Source organism: Brachionichthys hirsutus, chromosome 15, assembly GCF_040956055.1.
Source record: "Brachionichthys hirsutus isolate HB-005 chromosome 15, CSIRO-AGI_Bhir_v1, whole genome shotgun sequence".
Taxonomy (NCBI): Eukaryota; Metazoa; Chordata; class Actinopteri; order Lophiiformes; family Brachionichthyidae; genus Brachionichthys; species Brachionichthys hirsutus.
This window is the reverse complement of record NC_090911.1, coordinates 12,050,636-12,067,259: the sequence shown is the minus strand read 5'-3', so window position 1 is coordinate 12,067,259 and position 16,624 is coordinate 12,050,636. Positions and strand designations below refer to the sequence as shown.

Genomic DNA, 16,624 nt, shown 5'->3' with positions numbered 1-16,624 from the left:
TTTTATTTTAAGGTGCATTAACCTTTTGACTACTACTGGAGCTGCAGTGATGTCCTTCTGTCTCTAGGGGGCACTCAAGAGTTGGGATCTACGGTGGCCCGTAAATCCAAGTAGACAGTGACCAGTTACTGGCATTAGATGAATGCAAAGTTTAAATACGAAATCACCGTGGAGGTTTAACATCCAAAGATAAAAGTGTATCCAGAATGTTTTTCTCATTCAGTAAAATTATATTTTACTCAAATCTCTGTCATCAGAACTTTTGTGTTTTATTTGAAAAAAGGCAATTATTATTATTATTTTAAAAAAAATTAAAGAAAGGGATACTGAAATGATAATTGGTCTGCATTCCTGAGCTGGGGTGTCTTCTGTGAGTTGACCACTAGATGGCGCCTTCACACGGTGGCTTTCTGTGATGATAATTGACGATCCTCCCGACGATCAGAAATGAATGATTCAAAACGAAATGCTTCTTTAGCCCCTTTAACAACATTTCCAGGACTCCTGTGACGTCACTCTCAGCAGTAAATACACTTCATTCAGAGTGTGAATGTGTGATTATGCAAATAAAAGTCCAGACTTTCCCACCACTTTATGCAAACTGGTGACTCTAATGCTGCTCGATGATTAATTTATGATTCACGCCACTGTAAATAAATATTTTTTTTATTGAGCAGGACTGTCTTTGTCTTTAAATTTCATTCACCGGAAACAAAACGACCGCTTTCCATATATGCTACACCTCAAGAATAAACGCCAACAGACAAAACACAAACAAATATAGACAGAACTTCATCAATACTTTGGGAAGATTCAATACTTTTGATCTGCAACCCAAATTGTATGAACAACTTTGAAATAATTTTGTGCTTCTCTCCAGAAACAAAACTTTTTTATGGATTTGCCAACAACAACAAAGCGGGTATTTATTTTAAGGCTGGATTTCCTCACTTTTCCAAAGTACTCTCAAAAAAGGAACATCAATTAAGTTCAGATTTTATTAGGATGGGGGACTTGTTGGGATTGAGAAGGAACAGGTCTGAATCGATTTAATGTAGAAAAAAATATATATTTAAATGATGATTTAAATGCTTTTATTGATGTTATTAAAACAAATCCCTGCAATTCCGATTCATTTAGTGCTATAAACACTGTACCTCCTTCTCAGTCCATGAGCCGTTCTTTACCTGCAAGGTGCACGAATTCATTCATTCATTCATTTGCACCACACAGGAAGCTGTATCGTCGTACCTTCACAGTAAAAGCGTGGTAGCGCTTCATCGGAAGCGGCTGCAAACGCAGCACGCTTAGTGCGTCCCATACGAAATGTCGGCCCCTCTAACAATCCACACAGATGCATGCAGTATGACGGGACCCCCGGGACATGTGTGAGGGCGCTGCCTTGCTCCAGGGCACGTTGGCAGTGCCCTGGAGGTAGATTGGACTCTCTCCAGTCACCAGTCCACATTTTATCTGGGCCAGTGACCCTCCGGTTCCTGACCCACGGATTATTGACTGATTATTCTTTAAATCACTTTAAGTCACTTTACAGCCCCCCCCCCCCCCCCCAAAAAAAATACAAAATACATTCAGACACAGAGAAAACATGCAAACTCTACAGATAAAAGGACATGTTGGGACTTGAACCCATGACCTCCTTGCTGTGAGGCAACAGCGCTAACCACGACGCCACCACATTATTGTAAAGACTGAAAAGCAAAATCGGAAAGACGACGAAGGTGGTCTCTTACTCTGAAAATCCCCCTCCGGAAGCGGGACGGCCATGTTTCCGCTAGCTTGAGGCTTCCGAGCCGCCCAGCAGAGCGGGCGCGACGCAGACCGAGTCCGGACGAGTTTGGGTTTTTTATTTTTTGGTGGATTGAGGAGAAGCCCGGAGACCGGAGACCGGAGACCGGAGACCGGAGGACAGCAGACATTTCCGTCTGGCTCCGATGGCGGACCGGAACCCGGTGCCGCTTCCTGCGGAGGTTCGGGCCAAACTGGCCGAGCTGGAGCTGGAGTTGTCGGAGGGTGAGTGTTTGATTTTAACAGCTGAGCGCGGCGCGGCGGTCTCTGGGAGTGTTCGGTTCCGACCCGGTTCCGAGGCGCGAACCGGGTCGGACGAGGGGAAAGTGTTTCCGCTGGAGCAGCAGCCACAAGTTGGAGTCCGGTTCTGGAGCCGGTTGCTGCCGTGATGGGGTCGCTGTGGACCGAGCCCAGCACCGGTCACCCTTATCGGTATCTCACAATCCGGTCGGGTTAAGCGGTCTAGAACCGATCACCAACAGGTCGGACCCGGTCCGAGCAGCACCTGAGGCACCGGACCGTTAGCCGAAAAGTTCGAACCTTTAGTTCTCAGCGCCAAAAAGTGACAGCAGGAATGTTCTGGTGACGTCACGGCAGGCCCGGTTGCGTTTTGATTCCTGGCAGATGAAAGAAAACAACAAGAACAACACTTCAAGTCTCTGCTGAGCCCAAATCGGGCACGGAGGCTCCCGGGGAGAAGGTTCTCCCGTCGGAGGAGGTTCCTCCTAGAACCTGTTGCCCCCCCCCCCCCCCACTATTGATTTCCTCCTCCTCTTCCTCCTGATTGATATGTCACATTGCTGCAGACTCCCCTCTCGGGGGACTCTGGAGGTTCTGCATCGGAACCCATCAGAACCTCTCACACACGTTTTTAACATTTCCTCCGCCGCTGCCGGTTCAGGAGGGAATGATGGGAAAACGGCGGCACACATTCCTCGTCCTTCTTTTTGGGGAAAACACCGGCTCAGAGTTGCCCCTCGGGGGGGTGGGGGGGTGGGAATGGGGTCAGATGCCCCTTCACCTTATGTGCACGCTGAGCTTCCTCGTATCCCGCAGACTTTGCCCTAGTTTTTGGAATTCCGTGCATCATCCCGGCGCTCCTCACCGGAGCTGGAGGGAACCCGCTTTGCACCGAGGAGCCGTAGAGCAAGGCACACGAGGTGTGTGTGTGTGTGTGTGTGTGTGTGTGTTGCTTTGCCTGTTGTTAGTTTCCAGCCACTTCATTGGACGCCTGTCAGTCAGGTGGTATTTATCTCTAACGAACTTCCTGTTCGTTCTCATTGAATTAAAAAGCCTTATTTGGTGACGGCCGTCCTGTCCCCCCCCCCCCCATCGATCTTTCTACTCTGACATCTCCTTTCATGTTTCCTTTCTTTGGTGGACTTTTCTTTCATGATGAATTTGTAGTCTTTAATCAATGAAAGAAGCAAACGGGCTCGGTTTATTCACTAAAAGATTTAGATGCATGCATTTTTAATTTGCGGGGCTTTCTGGTGTTTTAAACGAGACGAGGCTCCGGTGCAGGGAGGGGATGAAGAGTACGCTCAGACCTTCTCTCCTCTTCCTCCTCTGCTTTGCTTCATTGACTGAGCAGAGTTACAGACGGGCTTTTAAAATGCGGCTCGGAGCAGCATGATGGGAAATACTCCGATTAGAGCGCCCTGCCTCCTCCGAGGGCTCACCTGTGTAGCATCCCTCCATCACACCTGTGTAGCATCCCTCCATCACACCTGTGTAGCATCCCTCCATCACGCCTGTGTAGCATCCCTCCATCACACCTGTGTAGCATCACCTCTGTAGCATCACCTCTGTAGCATCACGCCTGTGTAGCATCCCTCTATCACACCTGTGTAGCATCCCTCCATCACGCCTGTGTAGCATCACACCTGTGTAGCATCCCTCTATCACACCTGTGTAGCATCCCTCTATCACACCTGTGTAGCATCCCTCCATCACACCTGTGTAGCATCCCTCCATCACACCTGTGTAGCATCTCTCCATCTCTCCTTAACACCTGTGTCTCCTGCATATAAAGGCTCATTGACCTGCCTTGATGCCGGTAGCGTAGCGTAGCGTCTGTCCCAGGTGACGCAGTGACGTTAAATAACTTTATTGGCGGGCTTGAACCCGAGTTCTGATTCTTCTCTGAGCTGCCTCCGCAGGGAGAAAACGTATGCTAATATCAGCGCTGGTCTCCTCCTCCATCACAGAGGCTCACCTTTTAGACTGGCAGTTACCATAGCGATGTTATTTTCTCTCCTCCCTGCGAGATTACGACCCGTGGGGATGAAGGCAGGCTCGCTCCTCTTTCGAGGCAGCGAGTGTCGGCCTCTAGCCGGGCAACGAAGTCATGTTCGGTGGCTACCTGGAAGGAAATGAACAGTGAGAGGAAACATGGGGGGAAGCTGCTGCCTCATTGCAGCCGAAGAGCAGGAAGCAGCAGGAGGTATTATTGATCGGCTCACAAGTAGAATGTAAATCGTCTTCCTGCTCCTCCCTCGTCCCCGAGTGCCTCCTCCTCTTCCTCCTCCTCCTTCTTCCTCTTCTTCTTTATGAAATTCTGGTTTAAGAAGCTTTAATATCCACAAACGCCCACAAGCTGAGATCAAACGTTTGCTTCCGGGTCCAGGTACGAACGGACGAAAATCAACGACACCGTTTTTATCCGATATGTAAAAGTACTTCGACACGCCTACGATTCGACCCAGACCCTCAGCACCCATCTTCCTCCTCTTCCTCCTCTCCCTCCTCCTCCTCCTGATGATGATGATGCGAGTTGAGATGGCGTTTGTGCTTGGTCAGGCTATTTGGGGAAAACCCTTTCGGATGCTCCGTATAATGGGCTCCGTCTGCCATCAGAGCAATCAGGAGACCCCCCCCCCACCCCACAATCAGCATTTTTCCTGGCTCTGCCTCCTGTATCGGGCCAATCAATGTCCGATCTGGTTGGACGGCGTGGCAGCTTCCGATGTAAAAGACTTTCAATCACCTAATTGGCTTCAGAAAACAAGCGCTGGTCATCAAAAGCTGCGTTTTCCTGCCGCATCGACAACGGGCGGCTGGAGAGCGGCTTGGCGGCATCGCTGCTGCTGAGGGGAACCGGCTCTTACTTGCCAGCTGTTTTAATCCATGTCAAATATTAACCCGAGGTTCAGCTGGATCCAGCATGACGTGACGATCCGGTTCGGTTCACGGAACCGCTGCTGGGGGGGGGAAAAAGGCAACGACCGCAGGCGGCCTCGGCGACCGTTCCCTGCCACGCTGCTTCTCTGGGAGGTGATGTCATCGCTGGAGCCGGGTGGGGGGTGGGAGATTTTGGGGAGGATTGCAGGGAGATGTTTCTGGCAGATTGCATCATTAAGCCACTCCGACAGGCACTTCCAACCCTCTGCTGCCCGTTGTCTCGCCTCTTTGCCCGCTTTCTGAGGGCAGCAGCAATGATGTGGGGGGGGGGGTGTCGTCCTCTTCTTTGGACACCGCCCGGTTTCAGTTCACTCTGTCGCTCTTCATATTTAACAGCTGCTGCGTCTGGAACAACAGGAGTGACGCAGTTCGTCCAGCAGACGATGGGAATGCCGCCGAACCCTCGGAGTCCGTCGGAGCTGGACAATGGGACGCTTGATTCGTTGAAAGAGTCCGGCTTTGTTAGACTCGCCGGAGGAATGAGGTGCTCGGCCTGCGTCTGATTGATGTGGTTGCTCAAAGGCCGGGGGCTGCCATCAATACGTTCGTGTCCAGTGTCCACCCTCACGGTCGAGTTCGTCCTCGTTTCTTTTCAGACGCTGCTTCAGAGTGGCTGGTAGAGGACGCTGACTGGACAGTTGTCTCCTAATCTATTTGTGTCTTACCCTGCCTGATAGACGGGTAGACAGGGGTAGGCGGCAGAACAGGTCTGTTCTAGCTGGGTGTGGCTCGTAATGGAGCCTCAGGACTTCTGAAGCTAAACAATGATGAAGGCTTCCCCGCTTTATCCGGTTACGCAGAAGCCGAAGAGATAAAAGACACGTTGACTGGCTTAAAAAGAAAGTTACGTGACCATGCCTGGTGTCTTGACCTGGACAGACACAATTCTGATAGACGCTGACAGACTGATGGACAGAGATCGACTCTGATAGATTGATCCTAGCCAAACAACGCCGTGGGCCTTCGGACTTAAACCATGTGCTGAAGCGTCCCAAGTGGTTGGCTTGTTCCTGACTGACATTGATCCTGACCATTTTTGTTGGCTGATTTATTGGCCAATAAAACCCTAATTTATTGGCCCTTTAATGCACTGACAAGCCCATATGGTGTAGGTCTTAAAATCACATTGTCCAGAAGCATTTTAATATCCTGGAGCAAGTTTTAATGCTTAGCCCTAAGGGTGGGGGGGGGGTGGGGGGGGGGGGGGTCACAGGAGAAGGCAGCCTGGTCTGCACAGAGAGAACGCCAGTGATGAATTCCGTCTGTGTCACTACATAACAAAAGTCTTTTCATCTTATCCCTGGAATCTGCCCTCATCCATAAAGACATTCCCCCCCAAACTGGTTCAAACCTTTTTCTGATTAGAAAGTTTTTGGCTCTCCGAGAACAAAGAATAAAAGAAGGGAAGAGGGCGGATAAGAGGAGCATTGTGCTCGACGGTAACAATGCCACGGGCCTGCTGCAGCCGAGGGCCGGCCCGTTGGGGGTTTGGCTCCGTGTTTGTCTCTCTATGTTGGGGTGATACATTGTTGTGTAACGCAGATCCAGAGAAGCTGCCGGAAAGCGCTGCTCCTTCACTATGTGGAGCAAGACAAAAGGTAACGCGGTGTTTCGTTCCAGTTTCGGATCTGCAGGAAATGTTTCCAGAACAGCTTGGTCTGTCTCCGACCCGGGGACTGGACTGCACGGCCGCTCTCATGGAAAGTTTGACGGATGCCTCTGTGTTTGAAGTTGGGCAGGAAACTGCGCAACGCATCCTCGCCGTGTTGTTTTCACCTCTGAAAACGCAGAATTCATACAGGTCATTACAGGAGACCAGAACCACGCATCAATGCGACTCCGAATGCTCCATGATCCAGTCGGCTTGAGACACATGGCGTGAACTCTGGTGCCCATTGCACCTGAAAATCCACCGACAGAAAATCCAGGTGCCAGGTCTGGATACACGTCTCCTGGTGCACGCCTGACTTAGACCTGTGATTTAGACTCCGGAATTTGCCTCCTGACTTAGACTCATGATGACTTGTGATTGAGACTCCTGTCTTAGACTTGTGACATAGAATGCTGACTTAGACTCTTGTCTTAGACTCATAACAGACTCGTGGGAGCTTGGACTCTCGTGTTGTGTCTCTTGTTTTATGGCTCCTGGCTTAGACTCTTGTTTTAAACTCATGACATAGACTTGCAGAGGCTTAGACTCTTGTCTTGGACTCATAACAGATGTGGGAGCTTGGACTCTTGTGTTGTGACTCTTGTCTTATGGCTCTTGGCTTATGACTTAGATTCATGGCTTAGAGGCTCTTGACATAGACTTGAGGTTTAGACTCCTATCTGAGCCTCCCGATTTCGAAGAGACTTGGGAGCCACGTCCCAATCAGACAGAGGACGAGCTGTGAGAGAACTTCGACCTGGTCTTTCCTCTTTGTGTACAAGCCATCTTGCTTTCCTTCCAAATGGCGGGATCAACCAGAGACCTGGCTGTTGGGAGTCTGGACTGAAGCCGAGCATGGCTCGGCGGGGCGTTGGAGGTTTATAGTTCTCCAGATGGTGTCTTTTTATACATTTAAAGAAAAGGGCCTCAGTACTCGACAAGCAGAACCACCCTTTCCTTCCGTCTGAGGTCTCAAGGTGTTGATCTCAACCGTCTCTAGCTTGGAGTAGGGCTGTTTTAGGCACAATACAATTAGTCAAAATGTCATTTATAGGACTTGTATGAAGTATTTTTAATTTTATTAACTCAGTCATGCCTCTGAGGATGAGTTCCACAGCTCTGAGCGGTGTTTAGCTGCCTTTAGCTCCTTGCCTTGTTTGCGTGGCGTCACATAGATTGTGTGGTTGCGCTACTTTAGTCCTCCCATAAAGCTGCGAGCAGCAAAATTACAATCGCAACTCGCGTAAATCAAACAAAAGCTTCGTGTTTCCTGGCGTCTCCACCCTCCCCGGCGTTGTGATGTTGTGTGTGGTTACGCCTCCTGTTGTCGCCGTGCAGAGAAGCAGCTTTTCACCGTTGAGGTTTTCAAACAGAAGATGAATATGATTTGCGTGCTTATCTGACGCTGTCGGCTTGGCTCGGAGGACAGGGGCGTGGCTTTCTCCCGCCGTACTCGTCACACGAACGAAGGCAAACTGCCGCCGGATCGTTACGAAGCCGATGGAAATGACTTTGCACCAAAACGCTCGTGATGAAATTCACAATTCGGGATCGATCCTCAGACGACTGTCGCGTTAAAAGAGTCGAACAGCTTGTCCTGCCAAAGTGGAAAAAGAGCAATAAAAGCATTAAACAAAGGCGATAAAAACCCGTGATGGATGATGATGATGATGATGATGATGAGGTCAAACCTTACATCGTGAAGCGCTCAAAGGCCAAAGCAACGCAAAGCTTGTTTAACTTGACCTGAAACCAGACACCCGTCACCGTCAGCTAATATTTGCTATTTGCCATCGCTACCAACAACCGACGTCGCGTTGATAACATAGATTCATGTGGGGGGGGGGTGTGATATGAACACGATGAAGATGATGCGTTTTTCATGGGCTTCCTTAAAGCGCCGAAGCGGAATGAATCCGAAACGTTTTCTCCATCCTTCCACGGATGATCGCGGACGCCCTTCCTCCGTAAATCACGCCGGGTGCTTCTCACCTGAGCCGATTTCCTGCCTCTGCAGGAAGGAAGGAAGGAAGGAAGGAATGTGAATCTCAGCATCAGGCTGGGGAGAAAAGTGTTTCCTGTATTGTCTTTGCTGTCGTCCCCGTTTTGCGCATCAATAGCATCAAATCTCCTCCTCTTCCTCTTCCTCCTCACTTTGTTGCGCAGTCCCCAACAACGTGACTTTTTCTGTGCTGCTTCAAACGCGCTATTGCGTGGTTTTATATCACTCGGGGCCCCCTTTGGGCTGTTTGCTCGTATAACCAGCGCCTGCTGGAGCCTCGGGTCTGAAGCGGAACCGGTGCGTCTTCATCCCGTCCCACGGCTGGAGATGTCATTCCTTCTGCAGGGAGACTTGGATTAACGCCGACATTACCTCGTATCGCTACGTGATGTTTAGTGGCAGGTTTATCTGAAAGTTACGCAACACTGACCCCCCCCCGAACCCTTTGGCGCTTGCGGCGGCTAATGGCTAGCCGTTTTGGCCTCCATAATATAAATATAAATACAGCATTAAAGACTAGACAGGAATCCCTTAGATCTGATCTCTGATGTTTCAAGTTCTGTTGACTCGAGGCTCATTCCGAGGAACCCGGAGGGAACCTGCCAGAACACTCGGAGAACACGCGATCGCCACGCAGAAACAGCTGCAGATATTCATCCGTCCGACCGCTCCAGGGACGCCGCTCGTTGAACGCGTCACTCTTGGCCCCTCCCTCGCCGTCCCGTTCCACGGATGCTGTACTTGGTGTGCTCGCCGCTTGGTCTCTGGGTTTTGGAGGGTAACGCTCAGTCATGCTCTGCTGCAAATGTTCCTCCCAATGAATATTTGAACGCGGCCCAAACCCAGAGATGTGTGTTTTCTGTTAAGGCCGCACAAAACGCACAAACACTCGGGCTGGTTATCGGCGCGGGTGCGTTCGACTCGCTTCACTGTGGGACCGCTGCAATATTTTTTCATCTACTCCCTCCATGGATGTCTCCGCTGGGCCGCTTCTGAAAATGTAACGCTCCTGTCTTCACCAAGTTTTTGTCTGCGTGAACTTCTGTTGGACAAAAATCAAAGGCCTTAATGGACTGGGCCAATCGCTGACCACGCGATTGGGTTTAAGCGAGGCAAAAGATTGGATCATAGCATCCGTGCTAACACGATTAGAAAGAAGCTAGCTGATAACGAGAACGCGGCCGATGGAACGCGAGCCCAACGCGGCGACAGAAAGCCCCTCTCATCTTGAATTGGCTGCGGTCACGCTGCTCTTGATCATCAGCACTCGTCTTGTGACTGTCATGCTCGCTCCGCGGCTAACGGGCTAACTCCCAGTTTACCCCTCCCTCGGTTATAAAACCTCCAGATCAGCCACTTTGGGACTTCGCTTCCCATAATCCTCCTTTTTCTTGTTGTTCTGAAGATGCTTAACGTCCAGTTGGATCACGCTTTAATCAGTAGATTCGATTGTTGGATTAAAAAGCCACAGATTGGCTGATGAAGGCGCTTCTTTGCAGACAGCGGGGGGGGGGGGTTACGGCGCTCTAACCGGCTCTTGTTCTCCGAGTCGTGCTTCATGCAAACGGCTGAACTTATTCGTCTTTATTATTCGCGTTTCTGCGACTGGCGTCAGCAGACGGTTCGAATGCCATGTGATCTCTGCTTGTCTGTCAGCAGAACAGTCGGCGCCTGTTTGGAACGACGACGGGGGGGGGTCGATAAAAAACCCACACGCTTAAAAAAAAAAAAGGAAAATCCACATTGAACCGGGCTTTCACAGAAAGAAGATGAACCACGGGCCCGACATTCTGTACCAACAGGTGGAGCATCTGGATGGTCTGACCATCTGTTGCCATGTCAACACGTTGTCATGCCGCCTGTTCTCGTGTCAGGCAGCGTTCATGCTGAACCGGCTGACTTACAGCGAGTTTCTCCGGGTTTTGACCTTTGACCCGCAACACAAAGCAAGAAGAATTGATTAGTATTCTAATCATGCCAGGTTGATTAGTCTGAACCGAAACGCCAACTGGGGTCGGTTGCTATGGATACAGGGTGAAGTTAAATCTGTAGGGAGTGCGCAGTGCATTCTGGGGGTTGGGGTCCTTCATCCTCGTGTAATTTTGTTGTGGACCAGGAGTCCAGAATCTAGAGACAATAAAGCTTTATTTCTTCTTCCTCTTCCTCTTCCTCTTCCTTTCCTGACTTCCTCCTTTGCTCAGTCTTCCCCTTCATTTCTCTTGACCTTCATCCCCCGCTTCTCCTCGACTTCCCTCTGTTTTCATCTTCTTTTCGCTCGCCCCCGCCGACTCCCTCTTTTCTTGCATTGTTTCTTCTCTCTTCTTTCTCTCCCTGCCCCCCCCCCCCCCCCCCCCCCACACGCACACACTTCTCTCCCTCCGTCAGGAATGCAGTCATGTGCTCTCTGCGCACACGCATGCAGTAAAACGCCGACATGTAAATGGGCGTCGCCTTCGGAGAAACGCAGAATGCAACATTAAGGACTAAAATAGACCGAGCCCGCCGCTCCGCTCCGGTCCGCTCCGCTCCGGTCCGCTCCGCTCCGGTCCGCTCTCCAGTCCCGTGTTGTTTGTCCCAAACGCTTGTCTTTGCTGTGATGAAGGAATCTCTGTGTGGTGAAGTGAAGACGCACAAAGCTGCTTTTTATTCACGCCGCACAAAGACAGGAAGGAATCGTCCCCAGCGGGTGGAAGACGTCCGTCCACTGTGGACTCTTCGTGTCGCAGCAAACAACTTTTTTTTTTATGCACATAAAACACTAAACAAAAAAAGTAATTGATTTCACAGGCGATATTTTTGCGGCTAGCCTCCATCTTCAGGCCGACTTCCACGCTTTTAGCTTTTGTGTCCCGTCATTTCTGGCCTCCTGTGAGGGCGATTGATTTATTACCAGTTACCGTTCAGCGCCTTTGAGAGGCAGCAGTGTGGGGTCGCGGCCCTCTGATGGGAGTCGACTGTTTCGCGCTGGGACTAAAACCTCTGCTTCATCCTCGCCGCCGGGCCCCGGACCGTCTGATCCGAGGCGTAGAAATGTCGAAGCGGGACGTCCTGCTGGGAGACGGAGGAAGAAAGGGTGTTCGTCTTCCAGAGTTAGGATGAGGCAGACGAGAACATAAGGTGTGTGTGTGTGTGCGTGTGTGTGTGCGTGTGTGTGTGTGTGTGCGCGCGCTTGAAGCCATGTAAATACTCTTTGTACTTTGCCATGTGTTTGTATCCATGGCGACTTTATCAACACACACGAGACACACATGGTGGTCGTTGTCATTCTACTGTACGTACAGACACACAACCTAAAGCCTAAGCATTAGGGACGCGCACACACGCACACACACACACACACACAGACACACACGCACACACACACAGTATTCAGTCATGCATTCCAATCATATGAACAACAGTACTGGCAGTCAGTCCATCTGCTTTGGCTGAAGGTCACCATGAACACCCCCCCGCACAGACACACACACACACACACACACTTGGTTTCAGTAATGTAGAATCCGTGTTACTTTGTTCTTCTAACTTTCTATGATCCTTCAGGCCAAAGAAATATCTGTTAAATATTAATACGGTGAAATGAAGCTTCGGTTTCTGTCCCTCCGTCCCCAACGGCGTCCGGGACGATGTGAAAGACGGGCCGGAGACGGGCTTTAATCTTCATAGTCACGTTTACAGACCATGATGAAGGTGGTGGTGATGATGATGATGGTGGTGGTGGTGATGATGAAGGGCAGCAGCAGACCTGCTTCACCTCCGGGTGGGTTTGGGTTTCAATCCTCAATAGAGACGTCTCTGTTTTAATGCCCTTCATCTCGTGTGTGTGTGTGTGTGTGTGTGTGTGTGTGTGTGTAGTCCAGCTCTCTGCTCTTATTATAGGTGGGTAAACTCCTGGGAGTTGACCTCCCCCCCCCCGACCCCCTGGATGATCTCTGTGACCTCTGACACAAAGACTCCTGGAAAGAAGTGGTTACCGGAATGAGCTTGTGAAGCGTGGCTGCAGGCGTGCAGTGCATCATGGGACGTCCGTCCACCTGCGGTCCAAGCCGATAGTAGTAATACTCTCGGTCCAGAGTGTATCTGTGGTCGGCCTGCCTTGCTCGAGGGCCGACTGACAGCGGTAGGAATCGAACCTGAACCTGGACCTCGTCCGACCTCGCAGTGCGTTTTGAGACGGCAGTTGTTCAGGGTGGAAGGAATGTGTGTACTGGTCGCGCACGCACACGCACGCACGCACACACACACACCGTCAGCTGTTCGTTCAGCGCTACTCGACTGTGTGTGTGTGCGTGTGTGTGTGACCGGAGCTGAGAGCAGGCGAGCGGTTTGTGCCTTGCTGAGTGGCACACGGGCAGGATGCGCTGAAGGATCCAGCGTTCCGGGTCGAGCTTTGCAGACCCGGTTCTGTCCCGGTTCTATTACCGTGTTATGAATAGACATTCCTCCTCTAATATCAACACACACTTCACAGAGACAGAGGTGTGTGTGTGTGTGTGTGTGTGTGATTAAGATCCCGTAATGACGCGTGTTTAAACGGTGCGTTGTCCACGGAAACACTGGTGCGCCGCCGTGGCAGCGGCTAGCATTAGCATTAGCATTAGCGTGATGAGGGGAGGCTCATCTGCTGCTCTGATCCCCGAGGTGGTCAGACTGGTTTAATGGCCGCTCTGGAAAACAAGCCAGCGAAATCGGCGACTTTAAACGGTTGAGAAATGAGCTAAAAAGTCGATTTGTTGCTTACACTACAACCGCCCCCCCCCCCCCAGGAAACATGGATATCAGTGTATCATAATTAACTCGGCACTAAGGCGCTGTGCGTTTTATGGATTAGTCTGTGTCCCAAAGCAACAATATTTTATTCAAAAAATTCCCATTTTAAATTAAGGTCACCTTTGATTGATGTCGCTGCGGTTCCATCCAGGCGGAAAACAAATGGCTCCGCCTCCGCTGGGCGGCCTCGGTCAACGACGTCACGGCGACCCGTCCTCGTGCCTTCGCTTCATCCCAACAGGACGGGGAAATGGGAACATTCCCTGCGCCTTTGCAGCGAAACCCGAGTGGACGCCGGGCTATCTTTGGACACGCGTTCTTGTGCCAAAAGTAGTCGGCGTTGAAAGAATGCTGCTTTTCTCCGTTACAGGAGGGACCGCTCCGGACCCGGGTCGGCGGGTCCAGAGCCTGGGGGGGCGTAACGGTTTACGTAAAGCATTGAGCCGTTACAGCCTCCGGCCCGGAACGTAATCCAGCAGAAGGCGTGAAAGGGGCAGATTTAAGGCGTGACCGGCTCCGCCTCGGACGCCTCTTCTGCTCGCCGTCCTGTCAGATCTTCCGGCCGATGTCGCCTCTCTTTATTTTTTTGTGCTGAGTAATCAGTCTGGTAAACGTTCACAACAGCCGTGGATGATGGTGAACGGAACCGTCTGCTCGGGGTTTGCTTCGGGAGGCTAAATGGAGCTAAGGGTGCAGGAATCGACCTGCTGTCCGGTTATAGCCAATAAAGTTTTTAAATCTGGGGCATCGTAAACTCGTTTGAGGGAATAGCCACGATTCCGCGACTGAAACACGCTACCGTTATAATTGGATCTCAAAGACCGCCACGGAGAAGAAGCCGAGACGCTAATCTGGATTAGCATGGTTCCAGCGTGGGCCGGCTTCAGCTCAGAGGTGAGAGGCTGCGGGCGATGATGTCACTGTCGGGTGATTAGTTAGGGATTAGCTGGCTTCGGTATGATGTCATCGGTACCTCATAGAGGCGTCACTCCCCGCTCTTATTGGTTCTTTCTCCCTGAAGCCATAATGAAGACTTAATTACTGCTGCTCCGACGGCGTTAGCATAGCGGCTGCTAACGGACTAAGATAAGAAACAATGCATCGTTTATCACCGGGGCTAAGCGAAGCCGCCAAAGGCCATCATGCTAACCCCCCCCGCCCGGCCAGACGATGCTAACGCCGTGGATGAGAACACATTATCAGGAATCATTGGGATTGAACCATTTCATCCTTGGCTAATGAACGTTTAGCTCGCCGGCGGCGGCACGCGCCTCTCCGTGGTTAAACCAGACTTCGCTTCCCAGCGTGCATCTCAGTCCGCAAAGAGACCGCTAGGCCTGGATCACGAGGAACAAGCGAATTTTAAAACCGAATGTGGTGAAGGGTCAAACCCGTCGCCTCCCCTCCCGGGCTTCCCTCTAACAGAACCAGCACGACGCCGCCGAGTCCAGCTCTGACCGTAAATGGACTCCGTGAACGGAGGGGATGGAAAGGAGGGAGCAGAGAAGGAAGGGAGAAAGGTGTTTGAGGAGTGCAGAGGGAGGGAGAGCGGGAACCAAAACAGGAAGCGCCAGAAATATGCTGCAAGCACGGTTCTGAAGAGAACTGGACTAACTTCTGATCACCTCGGAAACGGGGGGGCGGAGTCTGTTGGAAATTAAGGCCAGATGGGGCAGCGGAGAAAAGGGAATTCTCTGGAGACCAAATAAAGGATGAGAGAAACGGCAGCAGAAAGGTAGAGACCCAGAGGAGGAGGAGGAGGAGGAGGAAGCATGTCGGGTTCGGGGGGGGGGGGGGGTCACCCGGTTTCCACCGCAGGAGGAGTCTGCTGACGGGAGTTTTTCCACAGTGTGTTTGTTCAGTTTCAGACGGGAGAAGGACAGAGTGGCGCTGGGGGGGGGGGGGGGGGTCATGACTGCGTCTGTGAAGGCTTCGGGTCGGTTCCACGATCAGCATCAGGAAACGGCTTTGGGTCGCAGCGAATCGGCCTGAGCAGGGCGCCATCGCCGGCGTTCCGGAGGTTCCTGTCCGTCTGTCAGCACGTTCCCCTCAGCGGGGGGGACGGGGGGGACGGGGGGGGACCACCCCCGGGGCTCCACCCCCGGGGCTCCACCAGTCGTCTTCTCTTCATCACACGCACACACACACACACACGCACAGTGCAAGAATCAAACAGCGCCACGATCTCTGGAGAGACGGCTGAGTAATGTCAGCAAACGACTGAGGGGGTTGCCGTAGCGACGGGATGTGGATGAGGCAATGTTTTAGGGAGACGTCGTCAATCTGGGCCGTCCGTATGTAAAAAAAATAAAATATTAACGCTGTTGTGCTGGAGCCGATCGCAAGGTTGTCGGTTCAATCCCCTGCAGCCTGCACGCGTGCTTGGATGAACACCTGAACCACTGTGTGTGTGTGTGTGTGTGTGCGCGTGTGTGTGTCTGCTAACATGTCATCACCTGGATCCGGTGTGTGTGTGTGTGTGTGTGTGTCGGTGCCTCGGCAGGATGTGTGTGTTCTGACTCGGTTCCTTTCTGCCTTCCTCTGACATCCTGTTTTCACACATGCATGAAGATGCAGCTGGAGACGTGCGACCGGTTTCTTTTGGGTCGGGTTGTCGGTGCTGAAGAACCAGAACCAGAACCAGCACCGACACGGCGTTTCGGCTCGTCTGAGTTCGTGTCGCCGCTTTCAGAGCTGAGCGTGAAATCTGGGTTAAAGGTCGGCTCCGACTCCGGTTACACTCGTTGGGTCTGCGGCCGTCTCTCCAGTGTTCCCAGCAGGACCTGCTCCGCCTCCGGCAGGTTGCTATGCCGACCGGTTTTCCAGGTAAATCGGGGCCGTCGGGGGCGTCGGCCGTCACACCTGCTCGTACCTGTGGGCTAAATAAATAAAGCACAACGACAGCGAGGGTTCACGACAGCGAGGGTTCCAGTCGGGTATCTGTGTGATCTCACCGTAACGCGGCGGTTTGATGTTGGAGGCGGAGCTTCAGGAGTTCATGACCTGAGGCTCAAAAGGGGGAGGAGTGTGGAGGGAGCACCTGTTCAGACCTCGGTGAGGAAGAGGAGGCTTGTTTGTGTGTGTGTGTGTGTGTGTGTGTGTGTGAGAATCACCTCCACCTCTCAGCCGAATCAATTCATTAGTGTTTATTGGCATGAATGATTCATGAGCCGAGCTGGATGGAGCGTTTTGCTTCAGTCATGAAACCAGCC

The 16,624-nt window shown here is 51.7% G+C and overlaps 1 protein-coding gene across 1 annotated transcript in view; it reads left to right on the top strand.

The window, feature by feature from the left end:
* Window positions 1-1,830: 1,830 nt before the first annotated feature.
* The window catches only part of LOC137904855 (disco-interacting protein 2 homolog C), a 36,394-nt gene continuing 21,600 nt past the window's right edge, over window positions 1,831-16,624 (top strand). The window contains exon 1 of the mRNA XM_068749063.1: window positions 1,831-2,031. Within this exon, the coding sequence (XP_068605164.1) occupies window positions 1,953-2,031 (79 nt within the window). The 5' untranslated portion in view covers window positions 1,831-1,952. The remainder of the gene's footprint in view (window positions 2,032-16,624) is intronic.